The sequence below is a fragment of the Nansenia antarctica genome, assembly GCF_963989245.1.
Source record: "Nansenia antarctica genome assembly, chromosome: 19".
NCBI classification, from domain to species: Eukaryota; Metazoa; Chordata; class Actinopteri; order Argentiniformes; family Microstomatidae; genus Nansenia; species Nansenia antarctica.
In genome coordinates, this window is record NC_137692.1 from 11747849 (window position 1) to 11770604 (window position 22756).

At 45.1% G+C, this 22756-nt stretch overlaps 1 protein-coding gene across 1 annotated transcript in view; it reads left to right on the forward strand.

Annotated features, from left to right (window-relative positions):
• The window catches only part of LOC308173769 (SH3 and PX domain-containing protein 2A-like), a gene marked incomplete at both ends in the record, with an annotated part of 58111 nt that extends 37888 nt beyond the window's left edge, over positions 1-20223 (forward strand). Inside the window, 7 exons of the mRNA XM_080548820.1 lie at positions 10775-10888; positions 13231-13314; positions 15956-16073; positions 16363-16724; positions 17271-17320; positions 17736-17855; positions 18220-20223. Of these exons, the coding sequence (XP_080404946.1) occupies positions 10775-10888; positions 13231-13314; positions 15956-16073; positions 16363-16724; positions 17271-17320; positions 17736-17855; positions 18220-20223 (2852 nt within the window). The remainder of the gene's footprint in view (positions 1-10774; positions 10889-13230; positions 13315-15955; positions 16074-16362; positions 16725-17270; positions 17321-17735; positions 17856-18219) is intronic.
• Positions 20224-22756: the final 2533 nt, after the last annotated feature.

A 22756-nucleotide genomic window follows, 5' to 3' on the forward strand; every position in this document is an offset into this window, starting at 1 on the left:
GGGGAACTACCATATCGAAGAGAAACAAACAGTATGTGCTTTATCCATTACATCCTCGGTAGTGCAGCTATGCAGACAGAGACACAGACATATCAGACATTCATTCACAGCTGCAGAAGGAGACACAGACGTGGATTAGGAGACAGATACGGGAGACATACAGTAGATACACAGACACAGATAAAGATGCAGTCGTGTTCCTTTCCACTCCACGCTCTCTCTCTGCTTTGGGACTGGCCCTGGTCCTGCTGGTAAATGTATCAGATCACACACACACACGACCCGTTCTAGTGTTTTGGTCCGCATGTCGGCATCCGATGTAATGTTCAGACTTTTCTTTCGAAAAATGTGAATAATGTTGTGTTGTGACGTCGTTCCGTGTTTCAAAATAAAAATCGGAACATTTTGATTTGTTGCCGATAATTATGAGGACCAAAAAATACAATAAAAATGTCACATATGCACATACTGTGGCAACCCTCACTTGACCAGAGTAAATGTACACACTGAGCTAGAGAGATGAGGAGATGGAGGTTGCTTTTAGGCACATTGACGTATTTATTCCTAACTTAAAAGGTACTCAGAAGGACGACGTTGCCGAAAAAGTCAATTATATCAAAAGGTTAAGATTGGTTTCCCTTCACTGGAGGGGGGTTGCCGGTTGGTAGTAGGGGACCCGTCCGTTCAGGGTCGGGGGGTGCGGCGTTCCACCGTGCTCTCTGTACTCCAGCGGAGGGTACTCCGTACTTCTCTCCGGCTATCCTATATTCCTCCGGCTCATCGTCACTGTTCACTGTTCATGCCGGCTCTCACCAGTCCTGGCAGCGTCGGTTCATTGGATCTCCCTCTCGGCGCGCTGGTCCGTCGGTTCTCGTTCTGGGTTCGTCGGTTCGTTAGATCTGGCACCGGCTTTAGTGGTCTGGGGTAGGGGTGGGGTGGGGTGGGGTGGGGTGGGGTAGTCTGTCTCTCCCTCCCTCCCTCCCTCCCTCCCTCTCGGCGCTCTGGTCCATTACACAAAATGACACCGGTCTGATGTAGCTCTCCCTTCCCGGTTGTCCGTGGTGTGATATTCTGACGTGTAGCAAGAATATAATGTATAAATGATGAGACACACACTGGATATCAATTGGACTCTTTAGTTATTCGATGTGCACGCATTACAGCATATGCATTCACTGACTCCCGACTGCGCATGACCGGGTCTTGACTCTTGACAGTGTATCGAGTCTACCACCGGGTGGCAGTAGGTGGTCTAAACATTACATCACTCCTTTTTTTTTAATAAATGATAAAGTGCATAACATTCAAACAGTCCATTAACTTGGAACATTGTTAACTCGGAAGAACATGTTAACAGTCCTTTGGTACTCCTGCTCTTTAATCGAAGTCACGCAGGTATGCGGGAGGTTGTCTGTTCTCCCTAACTGGATACCTCGGCGGAGGTGCGGGTGGAGGCGTAGCTGGGCCTACTTCCTCACTGACCTCTGAACTTAAGTCCATTAGAGTGTCTGGGTTGTCTCGGACAATCTTCTTAAAGAATGAACTGTTCCTAGTGGTGGTGTAACCACTTCTTCCAGCTGTTATCATGGAACCTTTGACATCGATTACTGTGAGCGGCTCTGCGTTGTAAGGCGTAGTAAGCTTGTTCTGTTTTGGTTGACGACACAGGACGGTGTCTCCTGGCTTGATGTCAGAAGGCGTAGCGTGTCGTCGAGCATCTGAGAGAGCTTTCATCTTTGCCTTGGCCTCTCTGTCGATTCTGCGTATCTCTTCGTCAGCAGGGATGGTGATTGTGTCTGCTGAGGGTAGCTTGGTGGTCATCTTCCGTTGGAATAGTAACTCGGCAGGTGACGTGTTCGTCGTGCTGTGGGGAGTGGACCTGTACTCACGCAGGAAGACGTGCAGCTGTTGTTTCCATGGCATCCTCTGCATCTGGGCGATTCTGAGTACTTTCCCGACGGTGCGCATGAATCTCTCAGCTGTGGCATTAGCTTGTGGCCATAGAGGTGTTATCTTCCTGTGCTTGAACCCTAGGTAGTTGGCAAACTCAGCGAACTGGTTGCTGTTGAAAGGAGGTCCGTTGTCAGTCTTAACAATTCTTGGGATTCCAAACATGGAGAAGACTTTGTCCATGACTGGTATGACTGTGTTTGCTGAGGTAGATCGAATTGGCTCAACAATTGGGTATCGTGTGTAGTCATCGACTATAACTAACAGGTATTCTCCCGATGGGAGTGGGCCATAAAAGTCAGCACTAACACTGTGCCATGGTGCGTCTGGCAGCTCAGACATTTTGAGTGGTTCGGTCCGGGTAACTGGAGTGTTCACTTGACATGGGAGGCAGGTCTTGGTGATGGTCTCTACCTGTTGGTCTATGGTAGGGAACCATACCTTTTCTCTGAGTAGGGCCTTTGTCTTAGCTACGCCCTGGTGGCTTTCATGAGCAATCTGCAGCGCCCTCTGCTGTAGAGCTGCAGGTATGACAATCCTGGTGCCTCGCAGTATGATGTCGTTACCTGTGGACACTGTGAGTTCATCACTGACGAGCTTGTATGGTTTCAGTGCAGCAGCACCTGGTGAGCGGTCTGTGATTAAACGCCATGAGTTATTTCTGATGTGTGCACTGACCTGTTGCAGGAGTGTGTCTTTCAATGTCTCTCGCTGTATCTCTTGTAGTGTCATCGCCTTGGGTGTTGCTTGAAGTGCTACGAAGTTAACGTACTCCTCTGCAACCTTGGATGCTCTTGTGTTCTGTGACGACTGTACCGGGAGAGGGTGTCTAGACATGTAGTCAGCTGGATTGTCAGCTCCTTTTCTATATTCCACTCTGAAGTTGTACGGCTGTAGTCTGAGGCCCCATCTCTCGATCCGTGCAGGTTGTTTTGATCTCGGGTTATTCCATATCATCTCCAATGGTTTGTGGTCGGTTACCATGGTGAATGGATGTCCATACAGATACAGGTGAAAATGTTCGCAGCTCCAGATGATGGCTAGGGCCTCACGTTCTGTTTGCGAGTATCTCGTTTCTACATCACTGAGTGCGCGGCTGGCGTAGGCTATGATGCGCTTCTCTCCCCCTCCTCCTTTCTGACAGAGGATGGCGCCTAGCCCCACCGGACTTCCATCAACAATGAGCTCCGTCTCCTTCCTGGGATCGAAATATGACATTGTTGTGTCGCTCGTCAGGCTGTCCTTGAGCGTCTGGAGTGCCGTAGCTTGATCACTGCCCCACTGCCACGGAGCGTCCTTCTTCGTGAGCTCACGGAGCGGTGCAGTGATGGTTGAGTAGTCCTTTATGAACCTGGCGCAGTAGTTGGCCATGCCCAGAAGACTTCTGATCTCACCTGGATCTTTGGGGTCGCTGGCGTCGTGAATGGCTGACACCTTCTTTGGATCTGCAGAAATCCCGTCGGCAGAAAAAATTAACCCAAAGAATTCAAGGCGCTGCTTGTTGAATTCGCATTTGTTGCGATTGAGTGTCAAACCACTGTCTTTCAGTCTTTTAAACACTGCTCTCAGAGTGTCGTCGTGTGCTTCCTGAGAGACGCCATAGATGATGATGTCATCGCTGAGGTTCTTCACGCCCGGTATACCTTGCAGCGTCTGGCAGATGGCGTTCTGGAACACTTCAGCGGCGGATGATATACCGAAGTTCAGGCGTTTGTATCTTCTTAGCCCGAGGTGTGTTGTGAACGTTGTGATGTAACGACTCTCTGGATGCAGCTCGAGCTGGTGGTAGCCTGCTGTGAGGTCCAACTTCGAGAATACCGTGGCACCGTTCAGCTCGTGTATTACATCGTCCATTGTTGGGGTGATATGTCGTTCTCGCTGAATTGCTGTGTTCGCCTGACGCATATCAACGCAGATTCGGACTTTATCAGGGTCTTTTGGCTTCGGTGGTGTGACGATCGGGGAAACCCAGGGTGTTGGTCCAGATATAGTTTCAATGATACCGTCGTTCTCCAGCTTCTGAAGCTCCGCCTCGACCTTCTGACGGACATGGAAAGGGACCCGTCTGTGCGGCTGGCACGTCGGTTGGATGTCGGGGTCTATATGCAGTTTCACCTGGAAGTCTTTCAGCTTTCCGATTCCGGTGAAAAGCTCTGGGTAGCTCTGCACGAGCTCATCTGCGACAGTACGCCCACTGGGTGGCATCACTGGCGGCGTGTTCACCATATTGATGATCTGGATCAGCCCTAGTTCACTGGCAGTTGCGTAGCTGAGCAGAGATTGTCCGGCGTCGCCTCTGAGAACGTAGAACACACTCTCTGTCCGCTTGTTAGTAGCCTGTACTTTGCATGCAAATTTACCAATAATAGGTAGAGCGTTGTTGGACCCATATGGAAATATTTTGATCATGGCTGTGCTGAGCATAGGCTTTGGGTCAAGTGTGTTTAACACATCTTCATTAATTATGTTGACAGCTGCTCCTGAATCAATCAGTATTTTAACACTGACACCATTCAGCTTGATGTTGGTCTGGGGTTGCTGTATACTTGTGCTGTTGATTACATACACATACCTTTCGTCTCCACTTGATGAGTCTCTTGATTTGGTCTCGGAGCATGCTGTCACCTGGTTCACTTTCTTAGTGCTCCGCTGCTTGTAGTGAGCTGTGTCTTCCTCTTGGCTTTGATGTGCAAATTTCTGACCACGGCAGTGTTTGGCATAGTGGTTAGGCTTTCCACAGGCCCTGCAGTCCTTCCTTCTGGCTGGACAGTCACCCTCGTGTGGATAATTTCCTCCACAGTTTCTACATTGCAAGCTCTTCTCTTTGTGCCTGTATGCTGCATGTTGCTGTTTGGCGCCCTTGAGATGCAGTGCATTGATTGCGGTGACAGCCTTCTCTTCTATGCTTTCTGCCTGTTGTTCAGAGATCTCTAACATTCTCCCTAGGTCTAACATATTAGTCAAAGTCATGTTTGGCTCTCTGAGCGCTCTCCTGCGCAGCCGTGATGAGGTACAGCTCTGTATTATTTGCGCGACTATTTCTCTGTCTGCATCTGCAAATTCACAATCTTTAGCTAGCATCCTCAGTCTGGTATGAAATGTGTCTAAAGACTCACCGGGAAGCTGTATGGCTTGTCTGAACTTGTACACAAGGTAGTGTGTGTTCTTTTTCGGTGAGAAATATCCGTGGAGCTTCGTCTTTGTGTTTTCATAGTCATCACTGTCGTCAGCCAGCGTGTCGTAGATATCATGGACTCTCTCTCCAGCTAAGTGAAGCAGCAGTGCCCTTTTCCTTATTTCTTGAGTAATGTTTGTGGCTACGGTGTAGTTTTCAAATCGGTTGATCCATTTGTTCCATCGCGTTCCAAGCGAACTGGGATCGGTTTCTGTGTCGAATGGCTGTATGGCCATGTGGCCCGAAAATGCCGACTGCATGATACTAGCGTTAGCCTGGGTAGCTTAGCTTAGCTTCTTGCTAGCTAACTACTCACTTCGACTTTTCCGGACGGATTCTTCTTCTTCCTCCTTCAAAAATCGACACTGGTGGCGTTTCCACTTTGAATCCTCGTCGCCATTGTGATATTCTGACGTGTAGCAAGAATATAATGTATAAATGATGAGACACACACTGGATATCAATTGGACTCTTTAGTTATTCGATGTGCACGCATTACAGCATATGCATTCACTGACTCCCGACTGCGCATGACCGGGTCTTGACTCTTGACAGTGTATCGAGTCTACCACCGGGTGGCAGTAGGTGGTCTAAACATTACACGTGGCTTTCCTTTCTTTATGTGGAGTGGCCGGTCCCGGGCACAGCTGCCTCGCATCCGCTTAACGAGCCCGTGGTTGGTGCTGCGCTGATGAGAGACAGCTGCACGAATCGCCAGCTCTGCCTAGGGGTACCCCCCGGCGTGTGCATGATAGGGAGAGGGATGCCACAACACACACACACACACACACACACACACACACACACACTCTCACACATAAACTCCACTGTCGTCCATAACGCCTTTCACCAGCTACATGACTAAGGTTTCAGCTTGTTATACTGTCCATTTTTATCCCAAACATTTCTGGTAAATATTGGTTGTGATTCCCCTTACAATAACTACAGTAATGTGTTTCTCCATGATGGAATTTAGCCCAAATGTCTTGTAGGCTATGTAAATCATTTTTGGTTGATTAACAGATCAAACTAGGACAAGAGGCAGGTTCTATCTGAAAAAAGGTTCATACAGATTCGCACCTGTGTGATATAAATTTGACTTGGCCAGGAAATCAGCACTTCTGTAGTGGGCGTGCGTTTTTAAACAGACTTTTACTGCCTCTTTTGAGGTTGAGTGAACCCAGCCTAAGCACCTGTCATAGGGGAACTGGGTTGAGAAATACAGTCGACGCAGCCCTAGCCATCAATAACAGCGGACATTTACTCCAACTTCTTAATGTGACCTTGTTTATTTTCTGTAATATATATACGGTACAGTCAAGGGCTTGGACACACTTTCCCTGGTACTGTACAGACATCTAACAAAGTATTTTCAATGACTGTAAGGTCACAGATTCCTTCACCGTTGTCCCATATTTGCTTTGATTTCTACAGCTTGTGACGTTAGAATTATAAGGTTCTCTCCATTTTTGTCAAAATTGAGTTTTTTACATAATCTGACCCATTAGGTGTCTATTAATGCCTGTGTGGTGTTATTTTTAAAATGTTGACATTTTTGAGTTAGTAATTAATAAAATACAAAGGTTCCATCTCACAAAACATAATGGAATGTCAAAACTTTGACGCTCAATATCTCTGAACTACCCTAAACGGAGATAGAACCTTATAATTCCAAGCTCACGAGATTCCTTCACCTTTGTCCCATATTTGCTTTGATTTCAACAGCTGCCAGTGTGCAAAGGGTGCAAATGGAATTGTTCCCTAATAGCCAATATGAATTTCAGAATTTGGGATGAGGGGTTTTCAACTATTTCTGCATTGACTTGTGAAATAATTCACCATTGCCAAGGTAACAGATTTACATTTTACATTTTTGGCATTTAACAGACGCCTTATTCCAAAGCGACTTACAATCAATACATTTGAATACTAAGCAAGTGAATTATCAATCCACCAGTCGTAGCAGGAAGAGTAATCTAGCTCAGGCCCGGGGCCATTGATAGATGGTCCTTTCTGCCAGCGTGGCTCCTCTGCATTTCGTCGACATCAACAAAATAATGTGAAATGAACTGCTAATGGTTTTTGCCTTTTTCCTACTTATTTTCTTCATACCAAAGTTGACCAAAGAGGATCATTATATGACGATCCTCAAAGTTATTATCAACCTTATAAATTACTACAATCAAAAACATGATAATGTGACTAAAACACTTCAAATCACCACTATTTCCTATTACAAGAATTTGCATGCCAGTATATTGCACAAGCTTGCAACTCCCCTATAAACACATGGAATAAAAAATATCTATATTTTAGGGACTCCCATCTTAAGTGCTGTGGACACAATTTTATTTCTTTGAGCTCTTAGTTCTGGGTATAATTTATTGGTGTGGAGTTCCTCTGAAGCCACAGCTCTGGTGTAAAAAATTGAGCACATTACATGGCTTGTTAGGTCCTTGAGTCTGCGCCAACGTGGAGTCGCAAGGCCAAGACTGCACAGCAAGGCGTTCTCTTTTGACCCACACAAACTAGTTCTAGTTTGGTTCTAGCTCCGTTTAGGGTAGTTCAGAGATATTGAGCGTCAAAGTTTTTACATTCCATTATGTTTTGTGAGATGGATCCTTTGTATTTTATTAATTACTAACCAAAAAATGTCAACATTTTAAAAATAACACCACATGTGTGGTAAAAAACTCAATTCTGCCAAAAATGGAGATAGAACCTTATAATTCTAACGTCACGAATGTGTGGAGTAAAGTCAGTTGGAAATTGTGCTTGTCTATTAGGATTGTACAGTCTATTAGGATGGTCATACAAAGGGAAATAACCATTCTTTCAGCTTGATTATACCTCTGTTCTGTTTTTGAACCAACGTTACTTACAACACATTAGCAAGCTTCTCCCTACTGTACGTGGACACAATGTTTTTGCAATGAAACTTTTCTCTACATTTGTATTACATTGGTTGCGGATCTTTGCAAAGAATGATAGAATGTCTACACCTCTGATATACTATACCCTGCTCTGTGTATGTGCTTGGGAACTTGTCTGAGAAGCATCATGTGATCATCTCCCTCTAATTGCTGTGGTTCTCATCCTAAACCTCTGGTTAACCAAGAGGCCCATAATTGCGTAATCTGTCTGCTGTTGTATAAATCCTGATTGTGCAGACAGGAATTGCATCATAGATAATGACATGATGACATGATGTCAAGTGTTTGGGTTTGGTTGAGGAGGAGGGTCCCTTACGGTTCCATGATGAGATTACACACTCCTATCAGACATATATCTACTCATATACTCAGTTGAATGTCTTCATGCTGTGTTCTTATACTGTTTTTTATGCTGTTTTATGATGTGATGTTTTGTTTTATTCATTTTATGTTTTTTACTGTGTGATGTTTTGTTTTATTCATTTTATGTTTCCATCGAGGACCACTTTGGAAATAAGTGTTTTAAATAATGCTTTCAAGTGCTATCCTCTGGACATTACTTAGTGTCATGATGCGTAAATGATTCTATTGTAAATTCCTAATCAAAATCAAATCAGAAATGATAGCCTACCCCACTGTGCTCTCTAGCCATGCTCCTCCAACGCAACTCAGCGTCGAGCGGTGTCCTCTCATACTAGCTCATTTACAATGAATAACCTGATCGTTTTATCTGAGTGTGTTTCTTATACAGTACGGTATACAGATAAGACTAGATATGTCATATACCGTAGTTATCGTGTAGCTAAGTGTAAGCATATGTTTGACAACAGTTGTGACACTATAGCTTCGAGCGGGCAGACAACTAACGTGCCATGGAACACGTGCTTTCCCCCTCACACCTTCTTTAAGAGCTGTCAGCGGCCATGTTGGATTCTGGTTGCCACAACAAACAGAGAGTGTTTACGTGGAGCAGAGCGACCCACATAAGAGAGAGGAGGTTTGCTGGGTTTTCTGTCACTGCAGCCTCCTGCAGAGTACAGCCGTGCATGGCCCCTCAGGAGAGAGGTGACAGAGAGAAGGTGTCGAGTCGCCTACGTGGCAGCGTGGCAGTGCTGGGCTTGGCAGAGAGAAAAGGCTTTCGGTTCTGTGCTGTAGCCAGTAAAACACTTAGAGCAGTGACCTGTGTATTGTTTCACTACATGGTGGGTGACCACCAGAAATAGACTCGGAAGTGCCCATGTCAAGCATTAAATGTGGCAAGCAAAATTTCTTTTACAATGATTTATCTAATACCATGTATCATTCTGCCCCACTTAAAACCTCAATTGTTTCAGTATTTTGTTGATGTGGGTATCCGGTGTATTTTCCAGTACCTTTTCAACTCAGACATAAAGTCAGCGAACCAGTCGACAAACCCAATGGTGTTGTATACCAAGAATTTAAATCAAATCCAAATAAGGAGTTCACAGAGGTTTCAGCTACTCTGCCAGTAAGGTTCCACCCAATCTTAATCCTGATTTATACTGATAGGTCATCACCAGGGATAACCAAAGCCAGGCAATCTTCCCAATGATATTATTGGCCTTAGTCATGTTCTGTAGACCCTTATTGGCCACAAACACAAGTCCATGTGTCTCCCTGCCCTCCCAGTCATCCAAGAAACTGGTTCTAATCAGAGCCTGTTAAAAAAGAAACAACTTTATTCTTGAAATGGATGAAAAACACTCCTTGGAATAATATCTGTTTAGAATATAACGCATACTGAAATATTCTGTGCTAGTCACATCGAACAGTCTCTAACACATTCTTCTATACTCTACTCAAGTTCATCCCGTTGTCACTTCAGGCCTTGTCTAACATTGAGGAGTTACTCAATATTTCCAATCAGGATTTTCCTTCCCTTCCCTTTTTTCTTCCCTTTTCTTCCTTTCCCTTCCCTTCCCTTCCTTCTACTACAACCTTACTACCATGCCAGACCAAACCACATTTCACCACACCACACCACACCTGCCCATACCATACATATAGCCCTATAATACACAGTACCATGATTTCCTTTATCATAGCATACCCTTACCATACCATACCACAACATACATAACCTTACCTCACCTCACCTTACTTAAGCAATATCACACTCGAGGTTGTGCTGTTATACTGATCAGCACGGCTGTGATTCGGTCATAGTTACGAGGCCGCAGGCTGAACCGCAACTGAACTTCAAATGGACTGTTGCCTAGTAACCTCAACACAAACATGTCGTCTAATTAACGGTCATTTAGTAGAACATCTGTGCGGCGGAGTGATACATATAGTTAAAGGTCCCAGTGCTGTTATACTGTATATCAGCACTCATGGAATGCCTCTTGTCCAATCAAATGACTTGGTCGGAACTAACTGTTGTATAACATGCTATACATAACCTGACTTTGTCTTACCGTGAGCTTAGAATGATAAGGTTCTATCTCCGTTTAGGGTAATTCAGAGATATTGAGCGTCAAAGTTTTTACATTCTATTATGTTTTGTGAGATGGAACCTTTGTATTTTATTAATTACTAACTCAAAAATGTCAACATTTTAAAATTAACACCACAGAGGAATTAATAAACACCTAATGGATCAGATTATGTAAAAAACTCAATTTTGATAGAACCTTATAATTCTAACATCACGTTACCGTACCTCTACTAACCCTGCTCTCTGTTGCTCCTCCAGGCTGGTGGTTCGTCAGCACAGCGGAGGAGCAGGGCTGGGTCCCCGCCACCTACCTGAACTCCCACAGCGGAACACGGGACGACCTGGAGCTGGGCGCCTCCCGGTCTGGGGAAGGTGAGACGTCCGTGGCAACGCACACACACACGCACGCGCACACACACGCACACACACGCACGCACGCACACACACACACGCATGCACGCGCACACACGCACACACACACACACACACACACGCACGCATGCACGCGCACACAAGCACACACACACACACACACACACACACGCATGCACGCGCACACACGCACACACACACACGCACACGCACACACACGCACACGCGCACACACACACACACACACACACCTCCCTCCCTTCCATCTCTGGAGGCCCACCCTAGACCCTCCACGGTGAGAGAGGCTACGGTCTGACGCCCCAGTGGTATGAACAACCCCCTCTGTGCTCCTGCCCCTGTGCTGCTGCCCCCTGAACAAGCCCCAGATTCAGCCCTGGGTAAACACCTAGGTGGAGGGGTGCCAGGGCAGGAGCCACAACGCTGGGCTAAGGTGCCCCTGAGTGACGTACTGTACTTCAGCCTACACTACAAGCACTGTGTAGTTAGAGATGCCATGTCATGCAGTACTAGAAGAGGTGACTCCTTCTTGGAAGTTTTGGAAAGTGCTAAGTGAACTACTGGTAATGAAAGAGATTTGTGTTCTGGTTGACAGTGAGGATTGAACCGGGTGGTTGTTCTATTAGCGTCACTCTCGGCTAGAGTAATCATCGTCGAATGTTAATGATTCTAGCCCTGAGGTAAAAACATGTCATTTCATTTAGAGTAGCAGACTTGGAGAGTTTGATGAATGTTGCTCTGTAGAGTGTGCTTCTCTACTTCTAGCATTATTAGATCCAAAAACATTGAAAGAAACTAACCTTAACAAGACAGTCAACATACCGTAGGCCTAAGGTTATCCTGACATGAAGATGGGATTCAATCGTGTAGTCATGTATTTTTCCTTCCCTAGTGACATAGTCGGTGCGAGTCATCGAGCTGCAGTCCAAGCCTGTCACTGTCCAGACACTGTCAGATGTTTGCCTTTTAACGCATTGCCATGACACACTTCACTCTCTTACACTCAGACATAAACAGAGTTTAAATATTATTTTCTTTATTACTTATACCTTTGGAAAAACTTGCAACCATACCTGCAGGGGTTCTTTCATGTACTGTAGTTTGGAGAGTGTAAAACTGTTAATCACAGAAATTATTTAGCCTAGTTGCACCTCATTGTTCCAAACATTCAGATTTGTTGGCACTCTGGCCAACACAGCATTTACTGTGCTGCATTTCTGCTCGCAAACAATGGGACCCATACTCCCCCCCTGGCACGTTCAAAGTCACTTAAATCACCTTTCTTTCCCATTCTGATGCTTGGTTTGAACTTCAGTAGATCATCTTGACCATGTCTACATGCCTAAATGCCTACAGCCCAGTACAGCCCAGTACAGCTCAGCTCAGTTTGTCTCTGTAGTGTAATAATGGTTGATATTTTCTTCAAAGCTGAATACGTACTGTAGACACTTCAACCTCGACTCCTCACTGTGGAGTATCGTCACGTCATCGACTGGCACAGGGCAGTTTAACTCCTTGGGATGGTCGTATTTCATACTTCATAGTTTTGTATGATAGCTATTATATTTGATGAGTCATTGCCTGTAGGCCTACAATACAGTATATCATTCTCTGCGGAGGTAAGGGGACAATAGTGGGCCAATTGTGATATATTTTCAAATAGAGGGTCTTTAAAAAACGTTTAACTTTCTGGTTTCAGTTTTGTCATCCTGCTTCCAGAGTTCTATATCACCATGTCTTAGAGTGGGATGGGTGTTCTTGATTTTAGGCGGTGGAACTTTTATGTACAGTAAGCTCTCACTTGCTGGCACTTGACAAAAGATCACTCCATAGGTCTTAATCATTCCCATCTCCCGGGTTCCAACTAATAAAAGCCTGAACAATTGTTTAAGACCTGTTTGTGGCACAGAAGTCGTGCCAGAGGAATTCAGCTGGTCTCTTAATTGGGATGGCATTCCCTAAAGCTGCCTTGTGTGTCCCAGATGCTCCTGGTTTTCCAGGATGGGGAAAACCAATGCTGACAATTACAAGCCACAGAGAATATGGCCTTGTTTTATTACGTTTCCTGTGTAACATTCATTCATCAATCATCACCACACCATCCTCCATGACCATGTGTTGTTGTTGTTGTTGTTTGTATGTAATCCATCTAACCAACTAATAACAGTCAGTTGAGTTGGAGCCATGTTGTTTGTGATGTTTGTTGTGCTTGCCTTTCATATTCCCGTGTTTGTGTTTGTGTGTGTGTGTGTCTGTGGTGTGTGTGTGTGTGTGTGTGTGTATGTTTGCTTGTATCTGTCTGGTCTCCATGTCGTGTCCATCAGTCACTAAGAGGCGTAAGGCCCATCTGAAGAGGCTGGACCGGAGGTGGACCCTGGGGGGAGTGGTCAGCAGGCAGCAGAGCCGAGGTGAACAGAGACGGGCCCGGCTCCTCCATCCATCTCTCAGACCTCTATCCTCCTGCCTGTTCCCCTCTCCTGCCCCCTCTCGTCTCTTACCTTACCTTGTCCATGGGGGGTATTCCATAAACGTTGCTAAAGGAAATTCCCAGGCTTATTCAGGCCCTAACCCTAATCCAAATAAGCCTGGATTTGTCCTGTAGTGACGTTTATGGAATACCCTTCTGCTCCTAATGCCTACATTGTCTTTTTACTGTGCCATCCTCCCAGTGAAATGCCATCCACTTGACCGACAGTCAGTAACCACTAACCAACATTTACTAAAAGGTTTTTCCTCTCAGTGCAAAGACAGATTTCCAAATGTTTTAAATGGGAGTTCTGTCATCACTAGGCTTGACGTTGACAACAGCAACAAAAATGTTTTTCTTTTGTTGTTTTCCCATTATCCACACATCATTGAGTCTTAGTCAAATCAGTCTCCAAAACATTTCATTTGAACATTTATTGCAGTTTTATATTGTGAACCATTTAAGTGGTTTATTATGATAAACAATGACATGCCATAGCAATCTTTTATGAATTACAGAAAGAGTTACCCGTGGAGTAATAGACGTTGGTAGGCCACATGCAATATTTTCCCACTTTTTGGGGCTTTTTATGAGCAAATGAAAAATGTACATGTATGTACTTTTCTAAAGAGTGTGCTGAAAATCCAGACATGTATGGAGCTGCGGTGTTGAGAGCAACCAGGTCTGCTGATGGACGTGGCCAATAAAGCATGTTATTGGCCACGTCCTAAATTTCGTTGTTTGGTACCTGTACTGTAGCAATGACAATAAAGTCCATTCATTCATTCATTCATTCATTATTCATCTCTTAGTTAGAGAAGAGACTGAGAAGTGAAGTGTTTGTGCTTTTACCACGTTCCTCTCTCCTGTTCTTTTTGACTGAGGATGCAGTTGGACCTCTGACAGTGGAGTGGGGATAGGGCTATTTGAGTCAGGGACACTGGCGGACTCAGGGGGGGCGACTGCCCCTCCTGGTGCCCCCACGGTTGAAAAACGTCTCTCTTAAGTGCCTTTTTGAGTGGCAAAAATGCCCTTTTGAGTGGCAAAATGAGAGGACGTGCCCTATTGGCTGCCCTTCCAATGGTCTAAACTTGACCATGGGCCCCCACCGTTGAAAAACGTTGCACTAAAGTGCCCTTTTGAGTGGTGAAATTAGAGGATGTGCCCTATTGGCTGCCCTTCCAATGGTCTAAACTTGACCATGTGCACTGATGGGGTCCCATGTTGTGCAGTAGGTGCCCTTTTTTTCTTTTCGCCCCCCCTGCCCTTCAAACAGCCTGAGTCCGCCACTGGATAGGGCTATTTGAGTCAGGGAGCCCAAGATTTGTGCTTGGCAAAACTGTTCACTAAACGAACGTCCTTTGGATTAGAAAAAAAAACACTTTTTCCACTGCAGGAACTCAATCCTAAATCTTGCTGTGATCAAAAAACGAGGAGAAATAAACGCTGACTGCAGGAAAATAGTTTCTAAAAAGTTATGCAGGCGATGCATGTTGCGGTTAACATAATATCAGATTCAGAGTTTCCCCCGCTGTTGAGTTTGGGCTCAGGGAAGTGGAGAGGGAAGCATAAGGAACAGGTTTGCTGCTGCACGGACTCTTCTAGAAGCACTTACAAATAGAGAGACTGGAAGTCCCTGAGGCCTTTGGTAGGAGAGGGAGGGGTTAGGGGATTCAGGAAATGTCATTTTCTATTCTATGAACACATGGTTGTACAGTGCATTGGCCTATTTATAGTATTTGCAAGTAACGGGAATGTCTGACTATTCAGCGGTATAGCCTACTGTATATCCCCTCACAGTAAGGGCTGAGGAAAGAGATTAGAATCCGATAATTCCTGAAGTATTCAAATGGCATGCAGACAGGACACCTCTACACCTCTCTATCTATACTATGGTAGGCAGGACTCAGTCTCCCCCCCCTCCTCCTCCTCCTCCTCCCCATGAATGTGTTTTATGGTGTGATGAGATGTCTGCTCTGTAATAACAGGACATACTAACACTGAGTGTGCCCTCTGGCCTTCTGGGAAGTCACTAATCAAGATGGTGTCTCTGTTCTCATGTGGTGAGATCTCAGGGTTTGACTTCCATAAAATCACCAGTCACATTCTATGTCTTAGGGTTAGGGTTACGGTTAGGGTTCGATTTTTCCCCAATGTGGTTTAATTTGAGGAGTACGACAGTTGAATTTACTCTATCTTCTCCCATACAGGACTGGCACTGTATGTAGGCTATACCTTGTTATAAACATTCATGATATCAAATTAAGGTCATTTTCAGTTGATGCAGGTTTTTAGGAAGTGAACAACGTGATTATATTATGACTTGATTTTGTGGCCTTTGGTGCATTAGCAAAACCATACTGTAACCTTGTGGGAATCACTTCAGGCAAAGACACACAGAGAGATCTAATAAACTACAAAGCTGTGTGGATATTTCCTTTCCTTGTTTTCTCTTTCCTTGAAGTTGCATGTGAATATGAACAATATCTAGGCCTATAACTATGAATAACGTCTTGTTATTGTATTGTTTTGTGGTGTGGTAATATTTAATCTGAACGCTCTTGTTTTTCCACACCCCTCAGAGGAGAAGTATGTCACGGTACAACCCTACACCAGCGAAGGTAAGGACGAGATCGCCTTTGAGAAAGGGGCCATCGTCGAGGTCATCCAGAAGAACCTAGAGGGCTGGTGGTTCATTAGGTAAGGACCCTGGTAGCTCTGACGTCAATGTGATACTAACAGAACAAACTCATCTTACGGCTGAATAAGCATTATACAGTGGGGGGAAATGAGTATTCAACAAATCAATATCTTTTTTAATTCAACATGGTTAATTCAACCATTGCAGATACTCACATGAAATTTAGACCAGACATTGGTATTACTACACAGCTCTCTCTCTCTCTCTCTCCCTCTTCCTCTCTTCCTCTCTCTCTTCCTCTCTCTCTCGCTCTCTCTCTCTCTCTTCCTCTCTCTCCCTCCCTCCCAGGTACCAAAACAAGGAGGGATGGGCTCCGGCCTCCTACCTGAAGAAGGTGAAGGATGACCTCTCCCCCCGTATGAAGAAGACAGCGGTGACGGGGCCGGTGGAGATTATCGGCAACATCATGGAGATCAGCAACCTCCTCAACAAGAAGGCTCTGAGTGAGAAGGACGGACAGGCGGACGGACAGCCCCAGTCTGAGGAGAGCCCCATGAGCCCCAAGGAGAGTCCCATGATCAAGAGGCAGATTAGCCTCCCCATCCCCTGCACCGACTACAGCTCAGGCGCCCCCCTACCGGAGGGAAAGGGCAAAGCAGAGCCCCCCTCTCCAGCCATAGCACGCGTCGCTCCCCATAGAGTTGAGATTGGTAAGAGTTGTCACTATGTGAGGTCATTTGATTTGATGAGTACAATGGTTACAATGAATACAATGGTTCATTAACACTAGGACAGCCGTGCCTTCACCTACTCTTAGCGTCACCTCAGGGGGTCAAATGACCATAGTCTTTAGAAGGACCACTAAAATGGCGCCTCTGGTAAATTAGCCTGCCTCCTACACTAGACATTTTTCGAAATAGCTTCATACTAGCTTATCCTTATCCTGATGTGATTTAGAAAATGTAAGGATACTGAGTAGTAGAACGCACATATCTAGGAAAAGTCATGAAAGAAGGGTCCTGAAATGTTAGCGAGTGCAAAGGTAGGTATACATTTACGGTTAGGGTTAGGGTTAAATTAACTCACCCATGGCTGGTTTAGTGTTACGGCACAGATGGAGGTTTGTAAGGTGTATATTTTTGGAATTTATCATTATAACAATATGTTAGGCCCTTCACATATCTATTTGATTGAATTGCAAAAATGTGCTGTATCATTGTTGTCCAATATAATTGTCGTCATTCTCTTATATTTAGGCTCCCCCATCCTCAGGCAAAAACCTCCTCCTCGAAGAGACGCAACTCTGGTCAGTGTCCAATGAGTCCTTAGTCTGAGTTCAACTAGACGATAAATCGTGACGTTAGAATTATAAGGTTCTATCTCCATTTTTGTCAAAATTGAGTTTTTTACATAATCTGATCCATTAGGTGTTTATTAATGCCTGTGTGGTGTTATTTTTAAAATGTTGACATTTTGTAGTTAGTAATTCATAAAATACAAAGGTTCCATCTCACAGAACATAATGGAATGTAAAAACGTTGAAGTTCAATATCTCTGAACTGCCCTAAACGGAGATAGAACCTTCTCATTCTAAACGGAGATAGAACCTTATCATTCTAAACGGAGATAGAACCTTATCATTCTAAACTCACGAAATATGTGTTTGTTGGGTTTTGTAACAGTATCAGTTCTACAGTATTCATGATAGTGTTTCCTCCCAGGGACTTCACATGCCCTTACCACCAGAGCCCCCTACAGTTGAAGCTGAGTACTACACCATTGCAGAGTTCCAGTCCTGCATATCAGATGGGATCAGTTTTAATGGAGGACAGAAAGCTGATGTAAGCTTTTTTTCAATACTTAACATTAAAGCTGCTCTTAGAGTGTAGTAACATTGTTACTCGCTTTTGTTTGTAATTGCTAAGTAATGGAGTTGAGTATATGTCCTTATTCCACGTGTGACACAAACTGCTCTTTGTAACAGCAAGTTAATGCAATGTTATTACGAACTCATTTCAGTGTTATTAGTAATAACAATATTTGATCAAAGTTTGCACACCTTGCTCCAGGTGCAGTACATTCAGAATTTTGTTTGTAACAATTCTCCGTTTTGTTTTGGGCTAATGGTCATTATTGAATAAATATTCCAACCTGAGACTCATGATGTCTTTCTGTTTCTCTCTATCTCTCTGGCCTCTCCTTTAGGTCATTGAGAAGAACTCAGGAGGCTGGTGGTACGTCCAGATCGGGGAGAAGGAGGGCTGGGCTCCCTGCTCCTACATCGACAAACGAAAGAAGCCCAACCTCAACCGTCGAACCAGCACTCTGAGCCGCCCCAAAGTCCCGCCTCCGGCCCCGCCAGTCAAGAAGCAGGACTCGGAGGAGGCCGCGCCCCCCAGCAGCCCCGGGTCCGAGGCCCCGGGTCCGAGCCCTCCCGGGTCACCTGGGAAGCCCGTGTACGAGGAGCCGGAATACGACATTCCCGCCATCGGAGACCTAGACCTGGAGTCCGAGTTTGAGTTCCTGAGGGGTGACGGCTCCTCTGTGGATGGGAAGAATGAGTTCGGATGCTCCTGGGAGAAGACCTCTCATCCGCCCTCCAAGCCCTCACCCGCCTTCTCTCTCCACAGCGCCTCCTTCAAATCGGGCCGAGTCGAGTCCTCGGAAGACCTAGCTCAGGAGGAGGAGGAGGGGGAGGGAGAGGAAGAGTGTATTTACGAGAACGACGGCTTCAGAGGGTCTTACAGAGGGACTCCCGATACACAGTCCAGCGGAGACTCGGACTCCCCTAAGACAAATGCCCAGGTGGAAACCCCCAGGGCTGAAAACTCACCCGCCACGTCGAGGGGAAAGAGATCGGTGAAGAAGCCCCAGCTGCTCCTTAACGTGAGCCCGTCTCCAACCAAGGCAGAGGTAGGGCCATCCAGCCCCTTCGCAGAGTCCACCTCAGACATCTCAAAGCAGTCTAGACTATCCAAGAAGGATAAAGACGCGGACAGGACGGACTCCAATAAGTCCTCCACCAAACCGAAACCCATAGTCAGGCCGAAGCCCCAGCTGGCTAAAGCCTCCAGCGCGGAGAAGATGGACATCAGCACTCTGAGGAGACAACTGAGGCCGACGGGGCAGCTGAAGAACGGCACCAAGACCTCTTCCAGAGGAGGGGAGGATTCGGAGACCGCTTCCATCATCTCCTCGGAGGACTCGGCCTCCTCCCACAGCACCTCCGACCTTTCCTCCGTCTACTCTAAAGGCAGCCGTGGGGGGGATTCCGAGGACCTAGAGGGCTGCAGTCTCTACCGCACCACCGACGCCTACGAGAGGCTGCAGGACTCCGAGCTGAGCTTCCCTGCGGGCGTGGAGGTGGAGGTTCTGGAGAAGCAGGAGAGCGGCTGGTGGTATGTGCGCTGGGGCCAAACGGAGGGCTGGGCGCCCACCTTCTACCTGGAGCCCGTCAGGCAGAACGCCGGCAGGGACGACGCGGCCGGGTCCGAGTCCGACGGGACCCCGACTAAAGCGGGCAGCCTGAGCAAGTCGAACAGCCTGGAGAAGAACGAACAGAGGGTCCAGGCCCTGAACAACATCAACCAGAACCTGAAGAGCAGGATCACCCCGCCCATCCCCTCCAAGCCCCCGGGGGGCCTCTCCAAACCCTTGGGCCTTTTCAACGGCTCTCTGAAGCAGAAGAATTGTCCTAAACAGCAGCAGGTGGTCCGACCTCAGTCCGTCTTCATATCGGCACCCATCATGGACGCACCAAGTCTGGTCGGATCCCTGCGGAGGAACGAGTCCCTCAACTCCGCAGACCACCCGCGCTCCTGTCCCTCTGTGCGCCGCAACGCTTCCTTCGGCACGCCACCACGAGCCCCGGCGCCAAATAGTAACGCACCGATGTCCGATAGCAACAGGTACGTTACGGGCAGCACAGAGTCCCTAGGCCGCGGTTCTGTTCAGAGGAGAGTTCTTCCCGTTTCCACAACGAAACCCAAACCCATTGAGAAACCCCACATCATTCACAACAACCTCAGAGAGTTGTATGTTTCCATAGCAGATTACCATGGCGACGAGGAGACCATGGGGTTCCCAGAGGGGACGAGTCTGGAGGTTCTTGAGAGGAATCCCAACGGATGGTGGTACTGCCAGGTGCTGGACAGTGGAAGACCCAGGAAAGGCTGGGTTCCCTCCAATTACTTAGAGAGAAAGAACTAGCGCAGTGTTTGATGTTCAGTGCATTGACCAATGATCAGAGAGAACGGGAAGAGTGTGAATTGAAAGGGGACACTTTTCTTTTTTTTTATAAAAAGAAAGAAAGAAATGAAGAGGAAAGAAAGGTAATACATCAATGTGTGCTTTTCATAAAGGATGTTTTATCATGAACTGATGCTTTTGATCATGTGTGATTACAAAAGCAGCAAAAGGGTCCTATACCAGTAAATGCAAATGAAGAATTCAGCAAATTATGTTTCATTTGATACAACAACCTGAAACCTGAAACCTGAATGTTTGTTGGAATCAATTCTGGGACTTGATGAGTACCAATGAGTGGTGCTACAGTATATTACTGCTTATGGCCATTTAACATTTACACTGTTAGACTTCAAAATAAAAGTTAACCAGTCCAAATATTTTACTCTTTGAAGTTTCATATGATTATCTCCTTTTAAGGCTTTTTGCATGTTTAAAATGTTGCTATGCGACAATGCCTTGGACCTGTTATACAAAAGGCCTACATTTTCCTTTAATGCTTTGTATGTTGAAAAAGAGAGCTTCTTATAACTTGTCAAATGTCATCTGCGTAATGTATTTTGCATGTTATTAAGTCTTGATCTAAAGCTTAATATTTTACCTTGTTTCATAAAACCTTTTTTGTATTTTTACATCAACTTGTCTGGTAAATAATGATATGTGTTGTCAGTCAGCTTGTTACAATAAGTCATTTGAAATGTATTATTGTCATCGTTCTGAATGATTTCTCTAATGACCCTACAGTTTGTTCTGACTCTCATGTCTTTAACATGTAATGTATCTCCCACCTTGTAGAATTCTGTTCTGGTTAAAACGGTAAGCGTGTATTTGAAGGACTAGTGATTGGGCTATTGTTATACTCTCTTGAATCTCTTGCCTCTTTTTGTTACATTTGGAAATGTCATATCACTTGTTACATTTTCCCTCTGGCTTCAATCACCAATTATATTTATTTAGAAGCAAATAAAAGGTTAATACCAGACGGTAGGAATTTGTTTAGTGCTTTTGAATAAGTTTGCAGAACGTTTTCATGATGTGCACTCAACATGTCACTGTGTCCATGTTGTAAAAAGGTTGGATTCTTTTAGAAATGAGATGGAGAAGCACTTCCTTGTCCCTTTGTGACGTTAGAATTATAAGGTTCTATCTCCATTTTTGGTCAAAATTTAGTTTTTTACATAATCTGATCCATTAGGTGTTTATTCATGCCTGTGTGGTGTTATTTTTTAAATGTTGACATTTTTGAGTTAGTCATAAAATACAAAGGTTCCATCTCATAAAACATAATGGAATGTAAAAACTTTGACGCTCAATATCTCTGAACTACCCTAAACGGAGATAGAACCTTATAATTCTAAGCTCACGATTTGTCCCTTGTTTTGATAGCAGATGAGGGAATTTATGACAGGAAACTAGATGACAGGCAGAGGATGTGCAATGACCTTGAAAACCATCTCATCTCAACTTCACTTGAACTTCCCTAAACATTCATTCTTAAGAGGAATACCATTTTCCCTCTGGTACTGAGAACTGAATTCAATGTTGGCATTTTAATCCGTAGGTCATTTTACATGACATTTGTAAAGTAGTTTACCTTAGCATAAAATTCCCACTTCATCTTTACTGGATTTCTTATGGTTGGTATTCAAGATTGCTGAAATGTGTTTCTAATGGAGTGGTCGCTGCATCTGTCAACATTGTTAACACATGGCCTTTAAAATGTCTGCTGGACAGTATATTTTACATTAGCTCTAGGACCTGCTACATCGCAGAAAACGTATTTATGATGACTGGTATAGAAAATCTTATGTGATCATTTGTGAACAATAATGATGAATCAAGTGCCTATTCTTTCTGAATAAATGCTTAATTCCTTTCAAAGGTGCAGTCTTATAGTAGAAAATGACTCATTATTATTTCTGCTGTATCACATACAGGGCATCTCAATATTGATACAAGATGCCTTCAAGTGTTTATTCATGGTAAAGATTAAATATGTCTTAAGCCTGGTACACACATAAAGATAATCTGGCCGATTTTGACCCGATTTCCCCCCTTCCGCCCAAGGACAGCAAACGCCCGATTATCGGATGGCTCTAAAGATTATCCTACAAGATTATCCTGTGGTGTGAGGTGTGTTAAGAGTCAATCTCCCGACAATCTGCTCGGAAAATGGTTGGGGCAGACGATCGTAAATATTAAACGTGTTCAATATTTACGATCAAAAGTCCTCTTGTGTGTGTGGCCGAAGCTGACAACTCACAAGTCCGATTGTGACGTGGAATGGAATGTAGCCAATCAAGAAGCAAGCTGACTGTCTTCTTTTCGTTCTTTGGCACTTTATCTGCCCTGTCGCACATGGCTGCCTTGTATAGGTACTACTACCCTGATCACGCGGGATTTCTGGCTTGGGGGACAAGACTCTAGTCTAGAATGTCGTAGGACAGATCTTTATGTACAGTATGTGGTGTGCTGTATTGGGAATATCGGAGCACGG